Source organism: Amphiura filiformis, chromosome 11 (genome assembly GCF_039555335.1).
Source record: "Amphiura filiformis chromosome 11, Afil_fr2py, whole genome shotgun sequence".
In the NCBI taxonomy this organism is placed as follows: domain Eukaryota; kingdom Metazoa; phylum Echinodermata; class Ophiuroidea; order Amphilepidida; family Amphiuridae; genus Amphiura; species Amphiura filiformis.
The window spans coordinates 29,748,633-29,772,065 of NC_092638.1; the positions used below are offsets into that span (position 1 = coordinate 29,748,633).

At 36.0% G+C, this 23,433-nt stretch overlaps 1 protein-coding gene across 1 annotated transcript; it reads right to left on the reverse strand.

Annotated features, from left to right (window-relative positions):
* Nucleotides 1–796: 796 nt before the first annotated feature.
* Nucleotides 797–22,767, reverse strand: LOC140164699 (dehydrogenase/reductase SDR family protein 7-like). The gene is given in 8 exon segments (XM_072188053.1): nt 797–3,633; nt 4,373–4,525; nt 5,087–5,179; nt 8,917–9,003; nt 9,006–9,135; nt 10,959–11,062; nt 12,003–12,170; nt 22,660–22,767. Coding segments are annotated over 7 exon segments (927 nt in total). The 5' UTR covers nt 12,160–12,170; nt 22,660–22,767; the 3' UTR covers nt 797–3,430.
* Nucleotides 22,768–23,433: the final 666 nt, after the last annotated feature.

Below are 23,433 nucleotides of genomic sequence, written 5' to 3' on the forward strand. Positions count from 1 at the left end.
CGTATAAAACCATGCCAAGTAATTGCTTTCTCCTTTTTTGTATTGTGCTACAAACCGATCAAAGAAATAATGTCATTATTTACTGATTCAATTGTAGAAGCTCATTTTGGGGGAACATTTTGGAGAATCTTGCATGAGAAAAAAATGGTTTGTTAAATTATCGATATCATAATGACGGCACATTATTTTGACATCTAAGTACCTACATTAGTCCAAAAAATAGTTACAGTTGGGGTTTAGGGCATTTTAGGTTAGGAGAGGTCTAGAAAGACTTTCTTTCCGACAACAGTCAAAGAGTGGAACAAACTTCCTCCATCGGCAGTTAATTATACCAGTTTAGAGAGTTTCAAACATGCAGTCAAGGAGCACTACAACCAGGCCAAAAGCAAAAATTATATTGCAAGCATCATTCAGAGTTTTACGCAGTTTGAAGATGTCTTGCTGAATATACCAGATGAGATGAGATGAGAAATGTTCCCAGACGAAGAACTAATAAGTACATGTACATTGTAGAAGGGGTTTCTTGATGGGAATTCATAATAAGTTAACGAGTATCTCTATGAGTGCACACCAGAATACTGGTGCTGCCAACTGGTCCCTGTGCAAGTGGTCAAGCTTTCGTCAGATGCGTCTCTGACTTCACCAGGACTATAACTATAACTTTTAGTAAGAACTATGCATCTTGTTCAGAAGCCATGAAGTAGGTGATACATAGCATTTGTACTGTTGGAACTTGATCTTTATTACAAAAACATAATTTTTAGTTATATTTACATACATATTTTCATTATTGTTATTGCAATTTTAGTTTTTACATTATGCACAAATTTAACAATGAAAACTGAAGATATTAGGATGTTGCTGTATCTTTGGTTTGAAACCTTTTCACAGAATTTTTTGTTTGTTTTATCAAGTGGCTGAGAAAGTTCATTTTTATTCCAAGTTGTTTAGAGGCGTAAAAGGTTTCTTGCAATTTAGTTATTTAGGTCCCTACTGTACAAAATGTACACTGCCCAAATGCTCCACAAATTGATAAAGTACATGCATCACAAATTTGCATATTTTACCACGGCAACTCATGATTTTCAGTAAAACTTTGCACAACTTAAGTTATATAAAAGAATTGACAACTATATTCCGTTGTTGACTCCTCACATTTGTATGTTAACAAAGTGACAGTGAATGAGATTTAGGTGAAGATTATATAATATAAACATGATAAGTAGAATTAAGCAGTATTTGGCCGGCCCATGTCAGATTATCCATAAATGTCTTGCTGTTGCTTTTCAAACAGTTTTTGGTGGTTGCGAGTTGTAGCACAATGAAAAGTTTACATTCATTTTGATTTTGATTTTACATTCTGAGTACAGTCTCATTAGTATATCATCTTGAAAACCTAATGCCAATGTAATAATGCCAATGTAATAGGTTTGCCATAGTATACAGTAGTGCACAATGCACGTTGTGCCAAATGTAACTTGTCAGCATTTTCTACCTGTAGACTAATGAAAGCATATTACAAAAGTGTTTTACGTAACATAATTGAAGGCCAAACTGTTGATGGCCAATTATCTACCAAGATGGTTTCCAGTTTCAAAGACTGCAGTTCTAAACAGGGTTCGCAGGTTTTTGCCGCAGGTGGAAAAAACCGCGGTTTCAACTGCTTGGCAAACAGTTTTTGCCGGCAAAAATGGCAAAAACTAAAAAAAGTGATTTATAGTTCAGTTTTTTCATCTCAAAACAAATTATTAAGTTACAAATATAATTTCCTGAGTGTAACAAGCCAGATTTTGTAATTAAGTAACATGAGAAATTAAAGGCAGCGGCGTTTTCATTGCTCAAGTGCATGTAACCGAAACGTGGCATATATCAAATTCAAAACTTTTTCATTTTAAGGAATTGATGAGACAAATAATATGTTGAATGATTCATTAAAAGTTGTGTGTTACTGTTTATGAGCTTTCTGTGTTACTTTTTAATATTTGAGTGACAATATGCAAGTTTTTGCCATTTTTGCCGGTTTAAACCGGGCAAAAACTGGCAAAAACAGTTTTTGCCAGTTTTTGCCACCGAACCCTGGTTCTAAACTCCCGTCTCTCAAAAGTAATTGAAAGGTGATGAGAGTTGATGATTCTAACATAATAAAGCAGCACACCTCCTTCAACCCATCAAGTTTCATTATGTAAATCAAATCTTAACTGAATAGGGGCATATAAGTATTATTCAGCTACTGAAAACTTGAGAAGGTTCAATGTGTGATAGCACAAGGGTGAAATAACATTTAACAGCTGCATGCAAAATTCTTGCTGAACAAGTCACATCACAACAGGGAACTTAACTGCTTTTCAATATATATATGAAATTGTGCTTGAAAAAAGAAATTATAAAAATCATGATTTGTTTTCACTTAGTATGGGAGTATTTTCTCAACCTTGGTTTTTTTTATCTTGCAAAGTTCACCATTTGTGATGTGACTGGTCAACAAATTGTTTCATGTTGATGTAATACATGTAGACCATCTCAAGTTATTAATTTCACATGCAACACAATCCAGAATAAAGGGAGTATCAATATGAAAGTTAATATTTGAATTGATATCACCTAGGTTTCATTATCATTGAGGTATAGAACTTTTTATTTTTTTGGAGAAGAGCAGGTAGGGCAACTACTTGATTATATTTCTACATGTTCATACTACATACTCTGACAATTTTAGAAAATTCGCACAAGTCCGTTTTTTTTTATCACATTTTTGTTCCTAAAATGGGGGTTATAGCGCCCTCAACGGGCACTCTCTCCATAGGGCTACATGTAAAGACAAGTTATAGACAAATGGCCCTAAAATAAAACGGACTCGTGCGAATTTCCTCAAATTTTGCATATGATGTAGATTTAACATCTGGAATGTAATGCAAGTGATATCGTTGCTGCTCTTCTAAATTCATTTTTAAAATGTCCGCCCCAGACCAAGGTGTGATATATAGGGAACATATCAACATATATACATGCATGAACCTTTGGTCATGACCAAAATATAGGTAGCCGATACAGATACCCTTTGTATCAATTCAAATTTCTCATTTTGTAGTATGCTGGTCCAAACCTCATCACAACAAATTGGGCAACATTATCATCATTGTCTTCATCAAGTCCCATACAATTGGACCTTCAGTATGTTATCAATAAAAAGAACAAGCTTCATTGAAAAAACACCGTAGTGAATTATAGTACTCCATGCCAGGCCCACAAGGCCTCTGCACACCTTAAGCTGATGGTAATGGTACCTAATGCATGTATGAGCACATTATCATCCTGCAGTCACACAACAAATGAATGCTTATTTAGCACTTGTTTACAATATTAGTGTTAGTAGTAAAATGTTTAATCAACATGTTAGTGAAATTGGTCCATACTCCCTGAGTTGCCATGCTCAATTCTCTGCAGCCATGCCGCTTCTGGCGCGTATCCTCATGATCCAGTTGAAGAGCGACGGTGTTAGTACTCGTAGATAAACCGATAGTTTGTGATGTATGGGTGCCATCATGATGTCTTGTTCTTTCCCGACTATAGCCTTCAGTATCCTCCTAGCAACATAATCAGGTGACATCCCTCTGGCTGTTGTTGAGTCCATAACTGGAGAAATGAAAATAAAATTTAGTGAACACAATTTCTGAATTTCACCATATTTTTAGTCTGTGTTTGACTGTGCACATTGAAGTATACACACTGAACTTATCATAAAGGAGCAACATTGTTTGGAGAAATCAATATGAGATGTGTTCCTGCAAAACAAAAATAAAGTTACAAATGTCATTTCTGACTTGTGACAAAATTTATATTCTCCAGTTAGGCTTTAGCAAACAGAGAACTTCAGGCTCTGTCCTAAGTGTAGCCTGGACTGACAGCTGATGCAATTAATCCAAAGCACTATGTGATAAAGCAGTCTTGATGTACATATAGCCTGAACAGACACTGAGTTCAAAGGCTCCTTAGTCCGAAGGTTCGCTAATCCAAACACTTAATTTACAATTCACTAGTCCGAATTCTGAAAAAGGTTCGCTAGTTGGAATATCGGGTTCGCAAATCCGAATAATGAATAAGGTTCCTTAGTCCGAATATAGAATAAGGTTCGCTAACCCTAACCATAACCCTAAACTTGAACCCTAATGCCCCTACCAGACTTTCCTGCCACTTGCCACTGTGGCAAGCGGTATGACGTATCAACCAATGATTGCCTTGATTGCGTCCGTTTGTCTGCAATGCGCATGCATCACACATTCGCACTGCTCAGCGGCAAGCGCCATGGTAGTATGAAACCAGCATTACCCTTATTCTATATTCGGACTAGAGAAAATTCGGACGTGCAACTTACCTCCGTGTTTGGAACCATCTGCCAAGACAGCACTAAGAGACAAAGCAGTTTTGATGTAACCTGGGCTGACAACTAATACATTGATGCCCAGGTCTGCGACTTCTGCTCTCAGTGAATCAAAGAATGCTTGCATAGCAAATTTAGATGCCGTATCTGAAAAACAAACAAATAAGTATTGACATATTTAGGACAACTGGTGTTGATGTAAAGAAGTAATCGATGTAGGCACCAGAAATAAATTTGTGCGATCTTTGGATTGACCGTTGATGCTGCGTCAATGCTTGTTATTAATGAACTAATTAATCAGAATTAATGCTAAATTTAAATTTTTATAAGTTATCACAATTAATAATAATAATGGTCAATTAATTGATTTCATAAATAGTAAGTATCAACCAAGTATCGATGGTCGATCGAAAGATTGAACTAATTTGGTTCTATTGCCTTATAGTTATGATATGTGTTCAACCATATATACGAGCATGTATATATAGATGTAAGTGGTCGGGCTGACATCACACAAAAGTAGAAAGCACAGAAAATCCACTGTACACATGTGCAGTCTTGCCACGTTCCCCCATGATGCACTGGTTGTGTGCAGATTCAATCTGGTCCAAAATTAGGGTGGCCTATTTTTAGCCAACTTTGGGTTTGAGCTGGTCCAATCAGTAGCTGTGCAAGAAAGGCAGTAGTAGTGCCTATGGTGTTACTTACATGCTGTCCTGTAAGGTATGGCCATTTTTCCCTGAATGCTACTGACTGCAACAATAAATCCATTCTTTCTTGACACCATACTTGGAAGTAAAGCTGAAAGGAGATCAAAATAAATTTAAAAAAAAATTTGCATTCAATGTTTTAAGAATAGTCTTCAAATATCAGTTTGAAGTTTTCTTCCCAGTTACACAGAGATCCCAGCATTTCACAAAATATATTTTTCTGACAAATGTCGACATTCAAATGAGAAATATTTCCACTTTACCATGGGCACATTCTCTGATAAAGTGTTCAAAAAGCCAAATCTGTGTCGCCCATAGTTTCAAGTCGTATTCAGACTTGTTTCGTTAGAAAAAAATGACTTTTATTAATAGAACTAATACTTAGGAGTTGCTTCATAAAATGTGTGGAGCTTAAGGTTGTAACATGCCTAGAAAGTATAAAACAATAAAGCTGATTATGCATATCCATTGTTTTCCTCCATGTCGCCAGCCAAGGTGCGTTCCGTATAATGTGTCCCTGTTCGCTATACATGCGCGCATAATGGATTATACAGGGTGTCCAAAAAAAAAGAGGCCCCTCATTGCGCCATCTTTTTCTCCTATTTCTGACAAGTTGATTAAATATATTTGGTATGTAAAGAAACCTTTCATCGTTAGCTTTTATAAACCAAAACAATAATTTCAATCGGCTCACAACTTTTGAAGATATGCTCTTTTGAATAGAAGTACCCGTTTTGCACTCTGTCCACGGATAGCAAACAGAGTGGTTGGGATGGCTCATGCTGTGTAGTGGCCTGCACGATATCCAGACCTCACACCACTTGATCTTTTTTCCTTTGTGGCAAAATCCAAGATCTTTGCAAACGTATTACTGAATGAATTCGCAAGTATCCGGCACACAAGGATGGTACGCAACGCAATTGATGCAATGAGGACCAGGGCTGAAACCTGTATTCGCCAAGGAGGCAACCTGGTAAAGGGCAGAGCAGCACAGTAAACTCACTTCAGAAGAACCAAAGACAAACCAAACAGCCTTTTAGGGCTACCTTTTATCCTAAAAAGAGAAATGACTTATGTTGTAAATAAAAAACAGAAAGCAAGAAACAACAAAGTAAGAAAGTAAGAAACATAATAAAACAAAAAGGCCAAGAAAAATAAGTAATTGCAAGTAAAGCAAAAGAAGTCCCATTCGCATCCATTTTACCCACAAATTAATGACACTATTAACAAAATCCATTGCCCATAAACCCACCAGTAAAGCCCATTCCATAAATAAAGTTATTTTATAAAGTTATCATTAAGGAATGTTTGATATTCATGCATGGTATGTGTACTCCTTTTCAATCTTGAAGTAGCCAAACCTTCTCCGTGGACAGAGTGAAAAACGGGTACATTTCTTTAAAAAAGAGCATATCTTCAAAAGTTGTGAGCCGATTGAGATAATTGTTTTGGTTTATTAAAGCTAACAACTCAAGGTTTCTTTACATACCAAAATATATTTGATAAACTTTTCAGAAATAGGAGAAAAAGAGGGCGCAATGAGGGGCCTCTTTTTTTTGGGGACACCCTGTAGGTACTTTTCATTAGCTGGTATCATGCCTTAATTATAAAGTATAAAACATCACAACGCAGGTTATTAAATTTTTCCAACAGGTCTTTGAGACTATGTCGCCAATAATATTGTTCACAGATATGTTACCATATTTTTAATGGATAGCAATCTGTCAAAATAACTAGCTATATGAATGTTCTCATATGTGATGGATCAAGCAGGCTCCATAGTTATATTATATGTGGTACATAACACAATGGTTTCAAAGTAAAAAAAATCAGGTCTATTAATGGCAAAAAATCCTGACGTTACGTTCATGTCGTCACAGATATGTTACCTAAATTCTACTCCACTCGGAAAAAACGCTGTGATAAATGAAGCCAAATACCATAACAGACTTTAGTACATTGGGTGATGACTGATCAAGTATGGGTATTAAGTCGGTAAGTTTTTACACTTGCATGATTAAGACAAAAGTGTGAGGGGGCTTCACAGATACGTTACCACTGATACATTACCTCCAATGGGCTATTCCAGAAATTAACGGCACCTACCCTAAAGAAGACATGGGATTCCCAATAAGTTTGAGTTTTCCCATGTCTTCTTTAGGGGAAAAAGCTTTAAATCCTCAGCAATTGCGAGCACCAACATGCGAGGGGGGTATACACCCCCCCACACACACACACACTTGAACATGAGAGTCCGTGATCATTATTTTTAGAATCCAATTAAATATTCATAGCTGATTGATCATTGATTATCGGTTATCGACTATCGATTAACACCATCTCAAACGCTGCTTACCAGCGTGCTAAGGTAAGACTGTGATGAAATCCGTGAGGCATGATACTCTATGTACTACTGCTGGCTATGATCTCTCCTTTGTTTTTTTCTTATTTCATTTGTCTTATGATTTACGAGGTCAGATCTTAAAAAAGATTAAGATTTTCCCATGTCTTCTTTAGGGGGTGAGCCAAAAATATCTGGATGCGCCCAATGCGTACAAGCAATATTGCTCAAAAATTAAGTATTGTTGAAAAATCACCCATGCATTGTTTTGTGCTCTGAAACTATTAAAGTTTATTGATTCTGAATGATTTTCATGAATTCTTCGTGGTTGGAATTTTGCAATTCCAGAGAACAAACTTGAACGCTTTATCGGAGAATGTGCCCATGGTTAATAATATCGCAGTTCATTGGCTAATTTACATACATTGTACTACGAGAGAGCTTTGAAAATGACAATTGCAACAGATATGGATATACAGGTGGCTAGTAAATGTACAACCTGATTTTTTTATTCTTGAATCACCCACCATGCATTGGATGTGAAAGATTGACATTTTCTACATGCATACAAATGCTGTAAGGGGGTACTACACCCCTGGTAATTTTGTGCCTATTTTTGCATTTTTCTGAAAAATTATAGTGCATCGGTGACAAGTAAGATACATATATTATAGGGGCAAGGACTACAACTACTGCACTGAAAATTCAGCAACTCAAGGCAAGTAGTTATTGATTTATTGATCAAATATTGGTTTCCCCTCATTTTTGACTGTAACTCCACAACTGTTGTCTGTGCTGAAATAAAATTTCCAGTGCAGTAGTTGTAGTCCTTGCCCCTATAATATACATACTCTTACTTGTCACCAATGTGCTATAATTTTTGAGAAAAATGCAAAAACAGGCAGAAAATTGGTCAGGGGTGTAGTACCCTTAAGGTTATCAACTATTTTTAACTATTGCAATTTGGTAGTTCACAGCATCTTGCAAATGGTAGTGAGCTTTGGCAAAAATTACATTGATCATTTCATAGCGAGTGTGTAGAAGAATTCAAAAATCAGACATACTTTTATAAGTCTTGTGGTTCTTGAGTTATGTTGTAAAGAGGGCTGCAACAACAACACTTTTGTAAAATTTACATAACTCATTCACAACAATAAATCAAGTTTTCAAAGTATATGATTTGTAGTATTTGCAAAACACCAAAGTGTTATTTTTCAATATTATATTGATTTAGAAATTAGATAATGAAAATCATTTTTTTTTTGGCTGCTTTCGAACAACAATACCTAGTCTACCTTAAGATCAAATTGATCTTCCAATTTCAAGCCATCACCAGAAAATGCTGTGGAATGCTATTTTAGTCCCAAGGTGTGACAATCCAGTGCAAAGTTGATGGCCATTTAGATCAATATTTTCACATCTGTTTATTCCATTGAATAAGAAAGTAAATCACAAATAAAAAGTTTCCAAAAAAGCTTTCAACTCACCTTTGGTCATGGCAACAGAACCAAAATAATTAACGGTCATAAGCCTCTGGTCAACTTCCAAAGTGGTTTCCATAGCAACACCCGGTAACTGATGCCACCATTGTTGATGAGTATATCTACACTCCCATGTAAGGAGAGGGCTTCCTCCGCTTTGCCTGGTATACTATCAAGGTCTGCGAGATCTAATGGAAATACTCTGGGTGGGTAGGTCTTCGTTTTCTGAAATTGAGATTAAATGAGGAGCAGATACAATGTAAACTAATTTCCAATTACATTCTGTAATGTGGTGCTTTAGCTATAGTTAGTGCACCTCAATTGCCTACCTCTACCCAGGGGTGAAATGGGTAGTTGTTATGAATATTGTCCACTACGTGCCGCCCAAAGGTATGAGCATGCCTTCTAGACAAAAGCGGAATAAATGTACATGTAGAGCGCTTTGATACATGCGAAAGGCACTGAATAAATGCCAACATTTATTTTTTTATTATTTATTTTATCTTTTGGGGTAAATCTATTTTTATTTTATCTAGTGGTGGCAATCTTGGACATCCTGAAAAATGCCTACGCTATCCATAACCTATCCAATGAAAATCCAGTTGAGACAAGTGTATAGTTTATTAACCCTAACACCAGTAAAAACCACAAAATACCATGATGAAAAATTCATAACATGCATGCATCCCAGGGTCTGCAATGACACAATCACCCGAAGTGTGATATGCTCACGGAATTGCTGGCCGGGCAGCAATAACCCGTGCAGCTACCGGTCCGCGACCGTGTGCTTGGCATGCGAGGGGTCAAAGGTTCAAATCCCGGGGGTGCCAAGTCAAAAATTCTTCTTCTTCTTGAAAAATTCGGATCTTCTTTTGACTTCCGACACCAAAAAGCATGGGTAGGTAAGATGTATTTTTCCAGATTAGAGTGTCTTCTAACCCTAACACCAGTAAAAACCACAAAATACCATGATGAAAAATTCATAACATGCATGCATCCCAGGGTCTGCAATGACACAATCACCCGAAGTGTGATATGCTCACGGAATTGCTGGCCGGGCAGCAATAACCCGTGCAGCTACCGGTCCGCGACCGTGTGCTTGGCATGCGAGGGTCAAAGGTTCAAATCGGGGGTGCCAAGTCAAAATTCTTCTTCTTCTTGAAAAATTCGGATCTTCTTTTGACTTCCGACACCAAAAAGCATGGGTCAGTGTTAAGGTTAGGTAAGATGTATTTTTCCAGATTAGAGTGTCTTCTAACCCTAACACCAGTAAAAACCACAAAATACCATGATGAAAAATTCATAACTTGCATGCATCCCAGGGTCTGCAATGACACAATCACCCGAAGTGTGATATGCTCACGGAATTGCTGGCCGGGCAGCAATAACCCGTGCAGCTACCGGTCCGCGACCGTGTGCTTGGCATGCAGGGGGTCAAAGGTTTGAATCCCGGGGGTGCCAAGTCAAAAATTCTTCTTCTTGAAAAATTCGGATCTTCTTTGACTTCCGATACCAAAAAGCATGGGTCAGTGTTAGGGTTAAAGGAAATCTCTGGCAATCATAACATTATGCCTTATATATACAAGAAAAAAAAATTATCAAGCACGAATCACATGGTTTTATTTATAGCAACCTAATATTAACCATAAAAAGAAAGACCAAATTATAACAGCCATCTCTCAACTCGCGATATTCAATATTCCAGGGCGCAGACTGTCCAGGGCAATGTTGTCATGAAAGTTTCAGATCTTCTAAAGTTGGGATATAAGAACTGTCAAAGTCTTGAACTCTTATAACTTTATTACTAATTTTTTCTTCAATTTCATAAAGTCAAGAAGAAGAACATCGTAACAAGTCTTGGGGTATTCTTTTCAAGTGTGGAATGTGAAATTTTGCCAAGAAAATGGCAATCTCAGCATCCCCAATCCTAACCCTAACAGCAGTAATTAGTCTTGTCCTATAAGTTTGAAAGTTTAACAGTAAATTTTGCTTGGCCCAGGTAGGCCCCCTATATGCACTTTTGATTTCGTTTTTACATGCGTACTCACCGTCTTAGTAACACAGCAATCTTTTTTGACCCGTTCCAATTCATCAACTCTCCTTGCACATAGGATTACTTTACAACCAGCTTTATAGAAGGCATGAGCACAAGCTAGGTGAATAAAACAAAATTGCAAAAGTTTAAACATCTTTTGAAACACATAGCCTATACATTTGACTGAGCTCTTTTGAGATAAATAAAAAAAACTAATCCAAAAGTCAAACTAGCTCATTTTCTTAGACCCATTTTCTTAGAGAGTAGAGGTTGGAATTTGCCGAGGTTTGCAGCATCTGGACTGTCACCAAAAGACCCTATTTTTTCAAATCATACGATATGCATAAAGTTGGCAAATTGCATAAGAGATTGAAATACCACAACCAATAAACAGATAAATTAAGAAAATCCAAAAATTGTAACAGTGATAGAGGATAAAGCCTCATAATTCAAAAGATTACAATTAAAGAAATATGAAGACAAAACAAAACCAGTAACACTGACAGAACTGAGTAGGAGAGGGGGGCGATAGAAAGGTGTCACATTAATATGGACCAATGTGACATCAAATTTGTGTTCAATCCTAGGCCTTTCCTGCCTACTAAAATTATTAAGACGAGAGACAAAGAGTACGAGGGTAAATATGGCAGAGTAGGGCCCGGATGTCCTATCTTGCCAACATTAATTTTCTCTACCAGCACAGCGATACAAACAGCAAGAGTCTATATATATGCATCATGTTCAAACTTGTGTTCTGAGATGAAGAGTGTGACTACTGGAATAGGGCATTTCATTTGTCCAAATCTGCCTCCAGAAGACATGATGCTCGCATAAAGCACAAAAGAAATCCCCAGTTGAAGTGATATTGATTGACTCGTTTGCTTTGAACTTGTTCCATGCATCATGCGTGTATGACTGCATCAGGAGTGTTTTATGCAGCATCACTTCAGATTCAGATTCATGTCTTCTGAAGGCAGATTGAATTAATGACCTTTTCTGAAATTGCCCCATACACGTAGTGCATGATGGGACAGGGAAAGAGGGACATTCTACTAACCTTCTCCTACTCCAGAGCTAGCACCTGTAATAAGCACCACTTTATCCTGTAGTTTAGCAATCCCACGATGCATCATTAATCGGCGATACAGCCACAGTAGACCAAGACTGCCAAATGCAGCTGCTACTGCTACAGATGTTGTACTCATGTCTGCCATCACTCTTTATTCTGCAATCAATCAAGAAAGTAAGCAATCAATCAATAATTCACATAAAAATCAATCAATAATTATCTTTCAAAAAAATAATTGCTGGGTTGGGTTGCTCGAGAAGTTTAGCCACGAATTTGCTCACCGATGGGAGCTTCACATTTGAGGCTAGAGACCCTTGCATTTGAAATCTAGTAAGATTAGTCGACACGGTGTAAAGCAATGGAAGCTTCAGAAGTTTCACAGTTGATCATGATGGGCAATTGATCGCTTCAAAAATGTTGCTAAAATTGCACTTCAAAAAAATTTTGGACTGTTCAAAATAGGTAATCTTTACTCAAAAGATAGACTTATCAAAATAACTTTCTTCAAAATTTCAACATGGAACAGAATAAATTGTAACATCTGTTGCAAAAATTGCCACCGCTGACCGACAAAAACGATAGCAACATACTCCAGCAGTATGCGTAACTATTGTGTGCAAATTTGAAGCTAGAGTTCTCGAGTAAGGATGACCATATAATTACAAGTATACATGAAGAGCTTAGTTTCAAAACCCCTTACATCCACTTCAGAAATTTGAAAGGGATCTAGGATGAGCGTTTATTTGCGTTTCGACAGTATTTTTGAGGGACATGAGAGCACCTTCAGACCTATCGAATTGCATTCTGAATACGAAGCATGTCTTTCTGATATCAAATAATTTTCATTTTTTGAAAATCACAATATAATACAAATTTTATGACAAATTATAAAAATTTTATATTTTTCAAATTTTTGATATATAACAGTCCTTGAAGTAAATTATATAAATCTAATGATATATTCTTAAAGTGTATGTAGCTGGGAGGAAAAGCCGACGATCAATTGAAAATTTTGACCTTTCAAATTGAAGATATGGATTTTTTTCCCAAAAGACCTATTTTTTTTGGGGTTTTGGGAAAAAAAATCCATATCTCCAATCTGAAAGGTCAAAATTTTCAATTGATCGTCGGGTTTTTCATCCCACCTACATACACTTTAAGTATAAATCATCAGATTTGTAAAGTTTACTTCGAGTACTGTTAAATATCAAAAATATCAATTTTTAATGATTTGCAATAAAATGTGTATTAAATTGCGAATTTAAAAAAATCAAAATTATTTGATATCATTAGGACATTCTTCGTATTCAGAATGCAATTCGATATGTCTGATGTGCTCTAATGTCCCAAAATAAATACTGTCCAAACGTTCATACCCCAGCCCTTAATAAATCATCAAAAAAATCATTGATATAAGGGGGTATGCAACAAAAGCAGTTTTTGGCGGGATGCCTGGGTAGGATGAGCATCCGCCAAAAACTGCTTTTGTTGCAAACCTCTTATATGTATCGGTGATTTTTAGATGATTTTTTATGTTTTCTCAAAATTGCTGAAGTGGATGTAAGGGGTTTTGAATCTAAGCTCGTACATGCTGATCATTATCCAATATGATGAGGGAGGTTGGTGCCATTTTCATGATTAAACTTAGTGCCGTACTATTACGCTGACTTTCGTATTCGGTGAGGAGGACGATTTCGACCTCCTGGTTTGTTTACAAACAGAGAGGTAGACAAAAAACCGTTCAGCGTGTCCAAACACTCAAGTATCAGAAGGATGGTCCACAATAGCGTGATTCACGTAACCTGAATAGGGATTAAAAAGCTGTCACGTAGAACCATGTGCTTCTATTGTCCAATTTGCCATCAAGATTTCATATGGAAACAGTTCAGACCCAGTGCAAGATCATGTCAGAAATTAATATTTTGTACTGGGTCTGATTATTCGGACTAGATTAAACTTACATCTTCATCATTATGTACTTCATCATCCAGAGGTTTCTTGCATGCACATTTCATAATCAGGAAATTTTCCTAGACATAATCATGATGCCTCAACCATCTACATGTACTGCATACCATGTTGAGTACGGTGTCATCAGAACAGGAGCAACAAGCCTGAGTGCCTGGTCATCCCATGTATGAAGAGTGTGTGTGTGTGTACAGAGCACTGACCCACTCCCTGACTTCCCTTGTTACAACCACCTGTGTGCAGTCTTGCATGGAATTGACAAAAGCTGATAATCACTTGCCTTTTACACCTCTTGCATATTGCATATTGATCATGTAAGCAAGATCACCTTTTCATGCTATTCAACTTGCTCATGTTAGTTTGATCTGATTACATAAGAATTTCTGTAAATCTAGTTTTCAAATCTGGGCCATTATAATCAGGGACAATAAATAGCCTCTAGAGATGCTTTTATTTAGGGATGAACAACCCAATATCTCGCACATTCCACTTCCCACAATGCATTTCTTCCATTTCAAGTTATGTCCTGATTTACTATCATGGGTCGATACAGGGCTGTCAACTTTTTGGAATTGCTTGGCGTGAGACAGAGCCGTACTGGGATTTGCCGACTCCAATGGGGGTAGGAGCAACAAATTATTCATGACGATGCGTGAGATTTTACTCATTTTCCAGCTTTTTGTGTGAGATTTACTACCTCGGCATGAGATTATACTACCTTGGCGTGAGACCGTGAGAAAGTGACCCAATGCATGAGACTCACGGCCAATGCGTGAGAGTTGACAGCCCTGCGATATAGCTCTCGACAAAAAGGTGCGGGAGGGTCTTTTGAGATGCTTGCATTTCACATGAATTGTCGCTTAAATTAGGAATTATACCCTATAGTTATGAATAATACCCTATAATTATGAATTTCAGCTTAAAATTATGAATTTTTCTCCATGAATTATTGGGGGCCCTGGGTACAACACTAATTATTGGGGTCAACCTCCTACCCCCCAGCCACTGATAGATTACATTCCAGATTTCCAAAACTTGTTTAGGCCAAAAATATTGTGGTATTCCTTACTCATGTTTACTGATGCAAATGGTGCAGACAATGACAGATTTGGCACATTTTGTTTGAGACCTCCTTGCTTTCAAAGACAGTTACTCAACAATGGAATAAGTTAAGGTCACAACTTTGGTGTCATTTTTGACAGGAAAGAACAATGCTTGTATTGATATGAAACAATATGGAAATATGGAAATAGATTTCAAATAATTCTGATATAAAGCCGTTTTGGTAAGTTTCCAAACTTTTTTTGAGGAAGTTAGTTGTGAATTGGGATATAAAGCCATTTTGGTAAGTTTCCAAACTTTTTTTCAGGAGTTTAATTGTGAATTGGGATATTTCTCTACTGTATTCCCGTTCATTCATGTTTTCAAAACAATTTAGAAGTGTGTAGAAACTTTCAAAAATGTTGCAAAAAAAAAACTTTTTCTGGAATTTCCAAAATAGGGTCAGTATTCATTTGTACAGATTTTCCAGATTTGGGTCGGTCGTTGGAGTACAAGCAAACAATCTTATTTTTTTGGCCTTATTTCTTGACTATCCCCCCTATATTTAACCAGTCTATTCTCAACATGAAAACAAAGAAAAACTGTACAGTCATTTAGTGGATGAGATGATGCATCATGTTGCAAAGGATTCTGGGAAGGCTAAGGTATCTTCTCTAGTGACAAGTATTAACAAATGACCATAAAGGGATGTGTCACAAACATTGGTTGCATATTTGGCCATTGTTAAACCAAACAAAAACAAACAAATCCTAATCCTGAGCCAACAGCCCCCCTTAAAGTTGGTGTAATCATCTGTAATGCTCTTCCTTAAAATATAGTCATTTTCTAAAGGACTGGTATTTGAAGGATTTAAAGTAAATATTCTAAGATAAATGTTCATTATATTGGTTACACAAAGCCTAAACTTAGGCCAAGTAAAAAATGAAACAAGTTTCTCGTCCCCACTTTTTCAAAAAAGGAGGAGGCAGGGCTTTACTATTTTTCAATTTTTTGCTATTTTTTCCAAGATAGCCGCCATGCTAAATATGGCTGTTCAATATATTTTAATCACCGATATTGTGCTATTTGAGTATACTGATGCAATGTATGACAAACAAATGATTTGTATCATTTTAGTCCACTTGCTAAGCATGTTTCAAAATCCAAAAACAGTGAAAATGTATATTTGTTCAGCTTGACAATAGGCATATTCGATATACCCAATTTCCTGGTTTATACGGGTTTGAAATCAATGCCGAACTTAAACCGATACCGAACATTGTTTTTAATTTTTGAACATTTTTTTAAATGTTTTCCTACCAAACTCTTACACAAACTCGAAACCATCCCCAATTATACACCCACCCAAGCCAAACTAACCCAAAACCTATTCCAAAACCCTTGCCCTTACCACCAAAAGGGAACTAGGGGAGAAATTGATTTCACCTGAAAATCAGACCTATATTTAATGTTTTAAAATGCATGAATGTGTTAAAATTTTTTTAAATTACTTTATTTTGCCTTAATTCATCGAAATTGTTATTTTAATCGCTAACAAAATAAAAGAGAAACCTTTCATATTATTTTGGAAATTTAAATTTTTTTCTAAATTTCTAAAAATACCAAAATAATACATTCGAGCGCAAAAGCTTATTTCTTCTGGGTAAGAATTTTTTTTCTTACATGCAACAGCTTTTTTATTGCATGTTAGATATTTGATAAATAGGTCATCATCTACAAAATGCATGCATGGGCCTATTTATCAAATTTCTAACCAACAAGAAAAAAGCTGTTGCACTATAAGAAAAAATTCTTATCCAGAAGAAAACGCTTTTGCACTTTTGGAGTATTTTTAGAATTTTAGAATTTTTTTCAATTTCCAAAATTATGTGACAGGTTTCTCCTTCCTATAATTAGCCATAAAAAATTGTCGCTTAAATTAGGAATTATACCCTATAGTTATGAATAATACCCTATAATTATGAATTTCAGCTTAAAATTATGAATTTTTCTCCATGAATTATTGGGGGCCCTGGGGTACAACACTAATTATTGGGGTCAACCTCCTACCCCCCCCCCCAGCCACTGATAGATTACATTCCAGATTTCCAAAACTTGTTTAGGCCAAAAATATTGTGGTATTCCTTACTCATGTTTACTGATGCAAATGGTGCAGACAATGACAGATTTGGCACATTTTGTTTGAGACCTCCTTGCTTTCAAAGACAGTTACTCAACAATGGAATAAGTTAAGGTCACAACTTTGGTGTCATTTTTGACAGGAAAGAACAATGCTTGTATTGATATGAAACAATATGGAAATATGGAAATAGATTTCAAATAATTCTGATATAAAGCCGTTTTGGTAAGTTTCCAAACTTTTTTTGAGGAAGTTAGTTGTGAATTGGGATATAAAGCCATTTTGGTAAGTTTCCAAACTTTTTTTCAGGAGTTTAATTGTGAATTGGGATATTTCTCTACTGTATTCCCGTTCATTCATGTTTTCAAAACAATTTAGAAGTGTGTAGAAACTTTCAAAAATGTTGCAAAAAAAAAACTTTTTCTGGAATTTCCAAAATAGGGTCAGTATTCATTTGTACAGATTTTCCAGATTTGGGTCGGTCGTTGGAGTACAAGCAAACAATCTTATTTTTTGGCCTTATTTCTTGACTATCCCCCTATATTTAACCAGTCTATTCTCAACATGAAAACAAAGAAAACTGTACAGTCATTTAGTGGATGAGATGATGCATCATGTTGCAAAGGATTCTGGGAAGGCTAAGGTATCTTCTCTAGTGACAAGTATTAACAAATGACCATAAAGGGATGTGTCACAAACATTGGTTGCATATTTGGCCATTGTTAAACCAAACAAAAACAAACAAATCCTAATCCTGAGCCAACAGCCCCTTTTTAAAGTTGGTGTAATCATCTGTAATGCTCTTCCTTAAAATATAGTCATTTTCTAAAGGACTGGTATTTGAAGGATTTAAAGTAAATATTCTAAGATAAATGTTCATTATATTGGTTACACAAAGCCTAAACTTAGGCCAAGTAAAAAATGAAACAAGTTTCTCGTCCCCACTTTTTCAAAAAAGGAGGAGGCAGGGCTTTACTATTTTTCAATTTTTTGCTATTTTTTCCAAGATGGCCGCCATGCTAAATATGGCTGTTCAATAGTATTTTAATCACCGATATTGTGCTATTTGAGTATACTGATGCAATGTATGACAAACAAATGATTTGTATCATTTTAGTCCACTTGCTAAGCATGTTTCAAAATCCAAAAACAGTGAAAATGTATATTTGTTCAGCTTGACAATAGGCATATTCGATATACCCAATTTCCTGGTTTATACGGGTTTGAAATCAATGCCGAACTTAAACCGATATCGAACATTGTTTTTAATTTTTGAACATTTTTTTAAATGTTTTCCTACCAAACTCTTACACAAACTCGAAACCATCCCCAATTATACACCCACCCAAGCCAAACTAACCCAAAACCTATTCCAAAACCCTTGCCCTTACCACCAAAAGGGAACTAGGGGAGAAATTGATTTCACCTGAAAATCAGACCTATATTTAATGTTTTAAAATGCATGAATGTGTTAAAATTTTTTTAAATTACTTTATTTTGCCTTAATTCATCGAAATTGTTATTTTAATCGCTAACAAAATAAAAGAGAAACCTTTCATATTATTTTGGAAATTTAAATTTTTTTCTAAATTTCTAAAAATACCAAAATAATACATTCGAGCGCAAAAGCTTATTTCTTCTGGGTAAGAATTTTTTTTCTTACATGCAACAGCTTTTTTATTGCATGTTAGATATTTGATAAATAGGTCATCATATACAAAATGCATGCATGGGCCTATTTATCAAATTTCTAACCAACAAGAAAAAAGCTGTTGCACATAAGAAAAAAATTCTTATCCAGAAGAAAAACGCTTTTGCACTTTTGGAGTATTTTTAGAATTTTAGAATTTTTTTTCAATTTCCAAAATTATGTGACAGGTTTCTCCTTCCTATAATTAGCCATAAAAAATTGCCATGAGATGAGGGTAAATAAAGTAATTGAAACTATTAATATATTCATGCATTTACTAAGTTTAAAAGCTAAATATAGGTCTGATTTTGGGGTGAAATCAATTTCACCCATAATTCCCTTTTGGGGGGTTGGGTCAGAGTTTGTGCAAGGGTAAGAAAAACAGTTAAAAACTTTTTCAAAAAAACAACAACAAAAATCGATTTTTTTTTTTTTTTTTTTTGAATTTTTTTTAATAGTAAATAGTAAAAAAAGGAGGCGGCGGCCAAAAGGAGGCGGGCGGGGACGAGAAACTTGTATTTTATTTTACTTGGCCTTACAAATAAATTCAGCTTTCTGGGTGCTCAGGTGTAGCATTTACAGATGAGAGAGCTCACCCATACAATCTACTCTGACACCACCAAGTAAGGCCGAATTAAAAAAAAATACATGTTTGTTTAGCATTCTGGTTTTTAAAAAATTCGGAAGGAGGAGGGGCTTTTTCTTTTTGGAAAATCCCTAGATTTGGTCCGTTTTTGAATGCACTACGATACCTGGTAGGTTAGGCCTGGCCCTCTACTGATCACAAAACTTTACTGAAGTGTGTACATTTATAAAGCTACAGAAGGCAATAGAACTTTTCAAACAAAGTTATAACTGAAATTTTAGAAAATAAAAAGAAAATTTAAGAATCTTCAAAAAAGGAAGCGGGAGGGGACACACTAAACATATTTGTTTTTTTACTTGGCCTCTTTTTTACTTTACCGGTAATTTAAAGTTAATCTCACCATAGTACGTCCATGATCTCACAGTCCTTTCTAAAGAACTAAATAATAGAGCTGACAGTACTTGAGTAGTATAAGTTTATTTTTTTGTCTTGAATGGCATAGATTTCTTTTTGACATGGGGGTGGGTGGGTTGGACTTTTTTTTAATATGTTTATCAGCAACAGCATAAGTGTATCCATGCGTGCTGCAAAGTGCTGGGAAAATGTTGCCTTTCTTCTAAAATGGGGAAATATGATGCAAAAGTGACAAATTTGTAGAGAGGGCAAAAAATAGGCCAAATATGACTTATGAGGATAATGCAGGCATCAACTTTTTTGGGGGGTGTTATAGTGGACCATACCCCCTTGTCAAAATATTGGAGGATTTATCTCCCCCAGGACTCGTATATGCCTGAGACCGCTGTGTAATCACTGAATGAGTGATCACATCTGTCACTATAGTAACTCAGGCACACACCTTTTTGCATATTTGTTGCAGATTTATATATCTATATGTTTTGACTGGGCAGCATTGATTTTTCATTATTCATTATTTTCAAGGTTTTATTATATTTGTGACATGATCAAGGGGAATGAGTCCCATGTCGGCAATTTTCAATAAGAAGTTTTTTACATCATTTTCTGGCAGTTTACAAATGCTACATTTTGATGCAAACCCCATCAAAATTGGACATTTGGTTACCGAGTTATGAGCAGGGACAGGCGATTTGCGCGGAAAAAAATAGCAAATTGCGCGGAACTCTTTTTTCAGTGCAAATCATGTATCCCTGCCCATAGGGAAAAAAATAGCCAATTGCGCGGAATTACGCGGAAAAAAAGTTCCGCGCAAATCGCCTGTCCCTGGTTATCAATGGCTGAAAACAATATAAAACAAAAGAATTTGAACACTGTTTTTGCCAATATATCAAAAACAATATTAGTGATCATGTCACATTTATAAATAAGCAGCCTTTTTTACCATTGCTTATGCACTTTTGTTCATTCTATTTGGGTATCTCTCTAGCCCCAATATAATGTCACAAACACACATAACATTCATTAAAGTATAATTATCTTGCTTTTTGTTTTTAATCAAGTTTTAACATAATCATAATTATGTATTCCAAAGTATCAGTCTTCTTCACTCCACTTTCACTGACTTCTCTGTATACATTTGAGGGTATGGGTAATATGGGGGTGGGGTGACCCCCCCCCCCTTTGACCTGGCAAAAATCTTTGGGCCATACTATTCACCACCCTTTATAAAAGACTTGATATCATTTCCAGATTTGTTTCCCTTTTCAGTGGCATAGCATGGGTCACCATATCGGGGGGGGGGGCATCGACCATGATTGAGGGGACACCGGGTCTGATTAGGGGGCACAAGCCGGTTTTCGGTCATTTTCCTATGGGATTTTAAAAAAATTCAGATAGATTGGGGGCACATGCCCCCCCCCCCTGTACCACAGGCCTTCATCTTTGAAAATTGCGGAAGCTCTGTTAATCACTCTTCTGAGTTTTCTTAGGAGCTCAATCTTTTAATATCTGTAAAAATTAAAACAGGATTTCAAGCAGTGAGGAGCTCAGTAAATTGTACTCCTGAAATGTTGTTGAGGAGAGCTGTAGGAGCTCTGGTGCAATTGAGCTCAAAAACACCGCTCTGTGCCCCTATGACACTACGCCACTGTACCTTTTTGTTTGAAATTAAAATGAGAGGTTAAAGCTCTACTTCTAAATTCTAAACATTTGCTGGGAGTAGTATTCACTCTGCTACTTATAAGGCAAAAAAAAAAAAAAGGTTTGTCTCAAAGCTCACGAGAAATTTAAAAACAAATGCTAAATGCGATATTTTTTTTTTTAAATTGTTATTCCCGATTTTTTTTCATGGTATTTTGAGAAAAAAATCTGATTTTCGCTGATTTTTTGTGGAAAAAACAAAAAAAAATTTTTTTTTTGAAATAAAAAAATTTCTGCATTTGTTTTTTGTCAAATTGTTGGGATTTTACAAACGCGCGCGCAAGCTTTGAGACAATATGGATCAGGAGTATTACATAATAATACCCTGCTATGACAATAGCTGCACTAGGTTAATCGTATAATCTCCTTATGTGGTTAGCATGGCTGGGCCAAGAAATCCACAAGGTCAGCCAATGTATGTACATGTATTCGGTACATGTGTCATATCTTTTACAATGGGTGATAAATTTCTGGTTTGTTTTATTTCAAAACGCAACATTCGATATTCTAAAGCTTGGTCCAAATCCAAGAGAAGAACCAACTCTAGTAATTTATGTGGTTTCAAATTATATCAGACGTTGCCTTTTTGATAGAAATGGTGTTTGTTGATGTGCACAGTTTCCCATTAGATCATAACATGCTGTTGTACATCCAAGGTCAAAGGTCTTTTAATCCATATTTGGCGTTGTTCTGGGACTGATCTGGGTGGATATCTTCCAAGCCGTTGAGAATTTTGAAGACCTCGATCAAGTCACCTCTCAGTCGCCTGATCTCCAAGGGATACAGGTTCAGTTCTTCAAGTCTTTCTTGGTAGGGCTTCTCCCTCAGGCTTGGAACCATAAACGGTATTTATGACCAGCAAAAAAGGGCGCAAATCCAATCAGAAACGTCGTTATATTGTGAGTATGTATGAACATGGGTGCATTCATGAACATGCATGCATGTGTCATGAAATTAATTCAGAATTTGGTTCCACTTTCATGACATTTCAAGCATCCCGCCACTAAAAATCAAAACGCTATAGTAAAAGCCACATGTGCACAAAATAGAGAGAAAGATATACATGTATAGTATGTATATACAGAGTGTATATTTCTGAACTTACACATTAATGGGTGAAACTTGCAAGTAATTTATTATTCTTCTGCTGACTTCGTATTCGTGCCTGCTCCTCTTCAATGTAAACAAATGCGCCCCATGGCCAGGGCATCGACCCCGGAAGTTCAACTTTTTAATTGTCCGCGCGTGCGTCGTGACCATCGATCGAAATCTCGAGGTCAGCTGTTTGCTGCCCGTTGCCATATTGTACTTACAGGTTCTTGTTGTGCTAAATTAAGAGATTTTTTAATCACGCGTGCCCTTCTTCACCATGCTGTATTTTATATGTTCAGAAACTTCAACTTGTACATGATTGTAATGTTCAGAAACTTGGCAAGAAAGAAAAGTACAGAAAAAAAGAAAGAAAGAAAGAAAGAAAGAAAGAAAGAAAGAAAGAAAAAAGAAAGAAAGAAAGAAAGAAAGAAAGAAAGAAAGAAAGAAAGAAAGAAAGAAAGAAAGAAAGAAAGAAAGAAAGAAAGAAAGAAAGAAGAATGAAAGAAAGAAAGAAAGAAAGAAAGAAAGAAAGACAGAATGAAAGAAAGAAAGAAAGAAAGAAAGAAAGAAAGAGAGAAAGAAAGAAAGAAAGAAAGAAAGAAACAAACAAACAAACAAAGAAAGAAAAAAGAAAGAAAGAAAGCCAAGAAAGTCAGTATATACGATGCTACCTAGCATGTAATTTTCCTATACCATGCTATCTTCAGTAGATCAAAAAAAATCCCAATAGAAGTAAAAATAAATAACAAATACACGACAATACCATCTTCAATAGATAGCAAATTCA